At 34.5% G+C, this 8,542-nt stretch overlaps 1 protein-coding gene across 1 annotated transcript; it reads left to right on the forward strand.

Moving 5' to 3' along the window:
* The first annotated feature begins 652 nt into the window (after positions 1–652).
* LOC132621418 (BTB/POZ domain and ankyrin repeat-containing protein NPR1) lies at positions 653–5,749 on the forward strand. Its single transcript, XM_060335678.1, has 4 exons — positions 653–1,939; positions 2,558–3,308; positions 4,076–4,252; positions 5,355–5,749. Exons 1-4 carry the CDS (start codon positions 1,382–1,384, stop codon positions 5,615–5,617), a joined length of 1,749 nt encoding a protein of 582 aa, XP_060191661.1. The 5' UTR covers positions 653–1,381; the 3' UTR covers positions 5,618–5,749.
* The last annotated feature ends 2,793 nt before the right edge of the window (positions 5,750–8,542 follow it).

Here is an 8,542-nt window from a genome sequence, read left to right on the forward strand (position 1 = left end):
GATCCTCTACAACAATTATTGGGACGGACTTTAGTGGAAAAGAAAAAAGCCCTTTGTGCCTAAATGAAACACACAGAATCACAAATGGAATTCAGATTTAAAAGAAATTCCTGTATAGCCGTAAATTTAATATTAAAAAGATGAATTGAATGTCTAAGACAAGGAAAGTGTTAGTCAATTTATCCCTGATAAAATTAATCAAAACATTTAACTTAGTCTAAGATAAAGAGAATTAACTATATTTTGTGTAATCCCACAATTGTTAAACATTTCGTACTTCTTTGTTCAAGGACTTCTCAAAATAATTAAACAAAATAAATAGAGAAATCACAATGGGGGTGGGTACCAAATAATGAGATATCTCATGAATCGGATGAATTAGACCCTGTTTGGCTTAATTTTTAAAAAAAGTGGCTTGCTGGTTTGACTAAAAATCAGTTTATAAATTAAAAAAATAAGTTGGGCATTCCAATTTTTTTTTAGCTTATTCTAAACACTTTTTTAGCTTATAAATTGCTTTGTCAAATATCTAAAAAAATAAAAATAAAATAATTTATAAGCCAACCCGAACGGGCTCTTAGTCTATTCTGTAACAATCATGAATATTGGATTCGTCTGCAGAGCCACACACGGCCAAAAAAATATACTCCGTAATTACTATGAAGAAATAAAGTTTGCCTACTATATTTTCTTGTATTTCAACTCTACACTCCACCTTTTACGAAACTTCCTTCAGACACGTGGGTCCACTTGGCTTGTCTCCTTAAAGTAACAGGACATAAGTTTTCTTGAATTCTAACCCCTTTAATCTTTTGTTGTTCTTCATTAGATCTAGCTTGAAAAAAAAAACACAGTATTTTTAGCTCTTCAATTGGAAATCTTTTGGTTGTCTTGACTGGAGTTGATGTTATTCCATTTGGGTAAGCTGTGATCAAGCAGTTGAAGATTATTGTTGCAAAAGTTTCCAGTTATTTTGACTTGAAGTAAAGTGGTGGGTAAATCTTCATTTGGGTAAGTTGTGAGCAAGGTAGTTGAAGATTTGCCATGAAAAAGATGCTATTTTTACTGTGAATTGAATTGTTAATCTCTAATAAAGTTTTAAAGGGTTGATTTGGTTGTACCTGAAATTGGATGGATTTGAGTTGTAGTTTGGAATTTGCTGTTTTTCTTGGTTTACTTTGTTGAATGTTATTAGAAGACTTGTGGAAAGTTTTGGTCAAAGTTTTGTCCTTTGAGGAGGATTTCTTGTATTGGTAATTGATTAAGGTTTTGGAGAGGTTCTGAGAATATTATACTTTGGATAAGTACTTTTGATTTTTTGGAGTTTGACTATCTTGGATGTGGATAAATTTTGTGTATTTTTAGCCTATACAATTGTGAAATGGCAAGTTCTGCTGAACCATCATCATCTATAAGCTTTACTTCAACTGCCAACACATCGAATGGGTCCAATGGGATTGGCCAAAACACATGTGCCTATGGTGGTGGCTCTGAGACAGGGACTAGTTATGAAATCACCAGCTTGTGTAAACTCAGTAACAATTTAGAGCAACTCTTGCTAGATTCCAAGTCTGATTTTAGTGATGCTGAGATTGTTGTTGAGGGCGTTTCACTTGGTGTTCATCGGTGTATATTAGCTGCCAGGAGTACATTTTTCAAGGATCTTTTTAAGAAAAATAAGGGAAGTTGTGGAAAGGAAGGTAAATCAAGTTATTCTATGATCGATATTTTGCCTTATGGTAAGGTTGGATATGAGGCTTTTCTCACTTTCTTAAGTTATATGTACTCGGGGAAATTGAAGCCTTTTCCTCCTGAGGTATCAACATGCGTGGACACTTCATGTGTCCATGACTCTTGCAGACCAGCAATCAATTTTCATGTCGAGTTGATGTATGCATCTTTCGTGTTTCAGATTCCAGAGCTAGTGTCACTTTTTCTGGTAGGTAACATGCTTTCTGCTGATTAATATACATTTCAAGTGATTTTGTAATTTCAAGCTAACAAGGATGAATGCAAAAGGTTCTACGTGTATCTCAATAACGATAATTAGATTATATAATGAAATCTCTAGGTGAGTTTGTCAGAGAAAGGAAAAGTCAATACATTAATCATATTAAAACGGCATCCAGATAATGAATATTCTGCACTGTCACGATTTTGTGCACGAGCATACATTGTAATACCATTGTGATGTGAATCCAAATTCATTCATTTGTCGCTACTTACATCATGATATTCTTTTCAGTTTAATATTGATTGCTAGGAGAAAGGTAGTTCTAAGTTTGTTTCAAACAGCAAAAGTTACTCATTGCAATAGGACCTTGTCAAGTTGACATGGAATATCTCCAACGCATTGATGGATATAACCTTTGGAAACTAACTGATGTTATTATGCAACAAATTTGATTTGTTTAGGCAATCGGACATCATTGCCAGTACACTATGGCTGCTACCAGCTTCATAAAAGTTGGATGCATTTGTCAAAAATATATAGAGAATTTTTAGCAACAACCAAGGAGAATAGTCTGCTAACATTAGCTCGTTTAAATAATTGCAGCGACGCCTTATCAATTTTGTGGGCAAGGCTCTTGTGGAAGATGTTATCCCAATACTTGGAGTTGCTTTCCATTGCCAGTTGACTGAACTTCTCACTCATTGCGTTGATAGAGTAGCGCGATCAGATCTTGAAAGCACATGTATTGAGAAAGAGGTTCCCTTTGAAGTTGCAAATAGTATTAAGCTATTGCGGGTGAAATGTCAGGTTGATGAAAGTAAGGTTCTACCCATGGATCCGTTGCATGAAAAGAGAAAAAATAGGATATACAAGGCTTTGGATTCGGATGATGTTGAACTTGTCAAGCTTCTACTACATGAGTCTGACATAAGTTTAGATGAAAGCTACGCTCTTCATTATGCCGTTGCATATTGTGACCCCAAGGTTGTTACCGAGGTTCTTGGATTGGGTGTTGCTAACGTCAACCTTCGGAATACACGTGGTTACACTGTGCTTCACATTGCTGCCATGCGTAAGGAACCATCAATTATTGTATCACTTTTGACTAAAGGAGCTCATGCATCAGAGATTACAGTGGATGGGCAGAGTTCTGTTACTATCTGTAGGAGGCTGACTAGGCCTAAGGAATACCATGCAAAAACAGAACAAGGCCAGGAAGCAATCAAAGATCGGGTATGTATCGATGTTTTGGAGAGAGAGATGCGTCGCAACCCAATGGCTCGAGCTGCATCATTTTCTTCCCCAATGTTGGCCGATGATCTGCCAATGAAACTGCTCTACCTGGAAAACAGAGGTACCTTGCTTGCGTTTTCCTCTTTTTCCAAGCAACTTCTTGATTTCCAGTTCTGGAAGCTAAGCTTCCTTGGTTGTCCTACTGGACCTTGTCCATTTATAGTAAATACGTGATTAAGATTTAAGCATTTCATATCATTAGATCATGATCTCAAATTTGGAAAACTACGAAGAGAGTATCCTTTGAATTTGTAGGCAAACCTGACTATTGCACCAGGATACGCTGTTGATTAGTACACACTCACCTCCTGTTAAAAGTCACTTATATATTAGTTCATTATTTCTCTAAATTGTACTTGGAAGATCTCAGTGGGGCCAAGTTGTGGTACATGAACTACAGTTCTATAAATTCTTGGACAATTTCTTTCCCCGGTCTCCTTTCGAAGGGGAGGCCTTCACATTCCTAATCCAGTAGGGTCGGACGGCTTTCTTAGCCCCAGCTTGGCGAATCGCATCCTCAGGCTGGTCACGACACCAGTTGATGGCACACTGAGAGTATGAGGGTATTTAGGGTATACTGACTAATCCAGCCAAAAGAAGAATAAGAAAACATAAAACACACACACACCTGAGTAACTTCTGCATTATATGATGACTCAGAATGTAGCCATGATGTTATCATTTATTAGTGTTTGCTTTTGCTAGCAGTATCTAATCTGTCAAACTCGACTTGATTTCTTCATTCAACTTTGATGAGTCTGTTGTGGTCCTTGTGTGAATTAAATATGCCCACTGAGTAAGTTATTTCGTGATGGCTTTGTATTACAGTGGCATTTGCACGATTATTGTTCCCTCTTGAAGCCAAACTAGCCATGGAAATTGCAAATGCTGAGACGACAGCTGAATTCGCGGGCCATTTGGCATCTAAAGGTTCATCTGGAAACTTGAGGGAGGTTGATCTGAATGAGACACCCATAATGCAGAAAGAAAGGCTCTCAAGGACAGGTATCCACTGATAGCCAGTTATTAATTAAGATCGTCTTACCTGCACCAGATTTCCTATTTATTTCCAATTTCATCATCATCTAATCTGTACCAATTAAATTGACATGAAGAGCATCTAGACATGAACCCATTTTCTGCTTCTTCCCTCCTTTTTTTCTTCCAAAAGAGATGGAATGCAAATTACTTTTGGTTTATTCGGTAGCATTAACAACTGATGTTAAATCCTCGGAATATCCTGGAGGAATAGAATTATAAATATGTGCATGTATGTGGGGTATTGCCAACCTCCTACATGACTATAGTATGTCACTTTATGTGCGATTTTCTTTTTCATCAAGTACCCTTCTGACTTGAAAGAATGACTATATATATATAACTGGCAGCATGTATGTGTCATGCCTGTAAGAATGAGTATATAAAGTGGAAATTCAGACCTCGAACTGTAATGTCTTAGAGCAAAAAATGCAAGTAACGACTTCTTATCCTACTTTCAAGTCATATCTTCTGTAACCTCGCAAAATTGTCCGTCTCTTACTCTTGTTCTTTCCCCTCCCTTGACCATATACAGTTAAGAAGCAGCAAGAAGGGAGGGAAACACCAGGTTTGTAGTCCTCTGTATAGGTCATCACCAGTTTGGACCTCTTTATCCTCAAGTATGTTGTAGTCTGCCCCTTCCAAAAGAAGATAGGGAAATACCTAATTTGTTGTTTGGAAGTTAGAGAAGCGAGAAAATGAGGCAGAGGGTCCAAAACTTCCCCTTCTGTTGTTTGGTTTAGGACGGAAAGTAAAAAAGAGAGATAAAAGTTTATATTTGGACCAACTATTGTCTCTCTTATTTCCCAAACTTGTTCTTTTCTCTTATCTTCCCTTTCCTTCCCTAGTTTCTAGTACAGTGTGAAGAAACAAAAAAAAAAAAAAAAAAAGTGAAATAGGTACATGGTTTTCCGTACGAAGATCCAAGAAAGATAAAACAAGTTAAGGTGCAGCTCACTAGTGTTTTCTTGTTTGCACATATAGATTCTATATTGAGAATGCCAACAGAATTGTATTTTCAAGTTCCTCTTCTCGTTATTCTAAATTGATTCCGATTTCATGGTTGCAGTAGAGCTGGGCAAACGCTATTTTCCTCATTGCTCCCAAGTTCTGGATAAGTTTATGGAGGATGACTTACCCGACTTTATCTTCCTTGAGAAAGGCACTCCAGAGGAGCAAAAGATCAAGAGGAAGCGATTTAAGGAGCTCAAAGATGATGTTCAAAGGGCTTTTACCAGAGACAAGGCTGAACGTCATTGCTCTGGCTTGTCTCCCTCATCATCTTCCACTTCTTTTAAAGACAATGCAAGTGTCAAACTTGGGAAACTATGATAGTAACTAGGTTTTGTCCTACAAGTTGTTCTTAAACTCAGTTTTGGATGTAAGATTAATAGTGTTAAAAAATACTATCTTGTAAAACGTTTCACTAGAGTGCTTGCTCTATCACTGACCATTTTCATAATTCATCTTGTTAAACTTCCACGTTTACAGTAGTAAGAAAAGTTCCACAGGACCAAGCTTGCGGAAATATTAATGATGTATAAATGTTTCACTTTTATGATAAACTAGTAAATTTATTCGCGCTTCGCGCGATTATAAAAATACCAATAAGTTTTCATAAAATTAATTTAGATAGAATAGATAAAAATAAAATAAAAAAATCATTGTATATGCATAGAAAGTTTAATTTTATTATATTGATTAAATAAAAAAGATACTACTGTTTGGAATTAGTTGTTAGTTGAACTGCATTTTTCATTATCAATTTCTTTCTAAAGAAATAGTAAAAGAAGAAGAGTTCTAATACATGCTTTACTTTAAGTATCATTTTTCTTATATTCAAATAAGAGAACACGTGAATTCAAAACTAAAAAAAATACCAACTTATTATTAGGTTTGTTAACTACCAAGTGCATCAATACAAAGCAGAGGCTGAAGCCATACCAGGCTTAAAATTTTCCAAACCTTTTTCCTTTGCTAAGTGAAGTACAAATCAACGTATAGCTAAATTTACAAAATTATATGTTCAACTTAGAATATTCTTTTTAAATTAATTTCAACCTAGTATTCACGTATATATGTACAATATTTGAGCCTACACCTTTAACATTCAAGAAAGTGTCGAAGGCCGCCCTTGCATCAATTAGACTGTAGACACTCATGTATAGATGTATGTATAATATTCGAGACTAAATACACCTTTAACATTCAAGAAAGTGCCACTCTTGCATCATGAACTGGTCTATAGACACTCACATGTAGATATATGTACAATATTCGAGCTTAGAAACACCTTTAACATTCAAGAAAGTGCAAAAGGCACTTGCGTCAATTGGACTGTAAACACTAATGTATAAATATATGTGCAATATTCGAGCCTAAAAACACCTTTAACATTCAAGATATTGCCAAAGGCCCGTACATCGATTGCCTATAGATACTAATTTAAGATTAGATTGTCAATACATTAAGAGAGAATAGTCTCATTACTATTGACAATAATCAAGTAGTCTGTACTCAATTCAATGAGTACTTTAAAACTTTCACTTCCACCGATAAATATTTAGTTCAATAAGCAGTGGATCATGAAGTAAAATATGAATACTTGAGATTTTTACAGATTTTGACCATCAACTTCTAGAACTAAAATGGAAAAAAGAAGGCTAACAACAAACAACAAACGTGTGTTGCAATCACTCTACTCTTCCACATATATAAGGATTGAAGATAATAACTTCATAGTAAGCAAAAGCTAACATAATTCCCAAAATAAACGACAACTTGTAACAAAGGACTCATTAACACCAATTTTCAGATCAGTGACAATAAAGATTTTTTAGCATGCCTTTAGCGAAAACACAACTTAGTAATAGTTTGACCCTTGTCTGGATCATCCTTCACCTCAAAGAACAATGAAGTAATTAATAATGAAAGACGGTTTTCAACCAGATAAAAACTAAAGTGCATTTATACAACTATTGAAAATAGTAACATCTCTATTTGATACGAGAAGAGAACTAAAAATAAAAGGAATTACAGAAAGAAAAAAAACTCTTGACTACTTCTTGTGGAATTTATATTCAAGTAAAATATAGCAAAGGTCATAAAGACTACCGCAATGAAATCATTCTCACTAATCAACTTTTGTGTCAACTGGATAGCTTATCCAGGGCTTGTTTTCCTAGAAAAATTACAAACATAAGTCAAATTAAACTTGAAATAGCTATGTCTATGAGTAGAAAGATATATGATAAAAGCATTTATCTTATGCAACTTACCTTTCAGATGAAGATTTTCCACCAGAGTGTGGATAAGCCTCGTCATCTTAAAATATTCTCATCACAAAATATATATTAATATTTTCTTCAAACAACACCTTCACTTAGATTAGAAAAAAAATCTTTTCTTTATAAGGTGACATGAAAATTCAAACAATAAGGCCGTAGAAATTAAGGAAGAGAAGGTGTTATAATCAAGAAAATAAAATAAAATATGTTAAGCAAAAAGTAAAAAGGGATTAAGAATTAGCTCATCTGGTCAGCTTCCTTGTATAAAAAGATAATCTAACAAACAAACAAACAAAAGACCATATACTATTATACATAGGTGCAACTAATAGATGAAAAGGTAGAATGCCAAATTGTTGTTATATTGTTTGCTTTATACACAATGGTTAAAGAATACAATGTGAATACTACCTTAATATACATTAAATTAATACAAAGTGGAGCGGAAAGTAGAGAAAGAGAAATTAAAAGGGATGAAGAAAGTCACTTTTGGAATGGTTAGTAACGTAAATTAAAAGGAATAATGGTTAGTCATTACGTATAATTACACAGAATAATTGACATTAATCATAAAGAATTAGGAAACCAAAATATTTACAGTTATTATGGAGAAAGGGAAAAAAAAGACAATGAGAAAGCAAAGGGACGTACTGATGAGGGTTTGAAGAGCTTTAAGATCTAATCAATATGAAGTAAATTATTCAACATTGAATGGATAAAATGAGTGATTAGTTGGAAGAAAAATAGGGAAAAATAAAGAAAAAGCCAAAAAAAGGAGAAAAAAGATAAATAGGAATGGAGGTCATAGAGAGGTGCCACATCACCTTGTCTATGTCTAGCTTTATATTATATATAGATTTATCGTATTTTATCGCAATTTAGAGATATCTAGATCAAATATAGTCATTTCTTGTCGCATAAGATGGGCTGTGTTTACATTTGAGTTGCAGATCATTTTCATGTCAACAAG

The sequence above is a fragment of the Lycium barbarum genome, chromosome 12 (genome assembly GCF_019175385.1).
Source record: "Lycium barbarum isolate Lr01 chromosome 12, ASM1917538v2, whole genome shotgun sequence".
Classification (NCBI taxonomy): Eukaryota; Viridiplantae; Streptophyta; class Magnoliopsida; order Solanales; family Solanaceae; genus Lycium; species Lycium barbarum.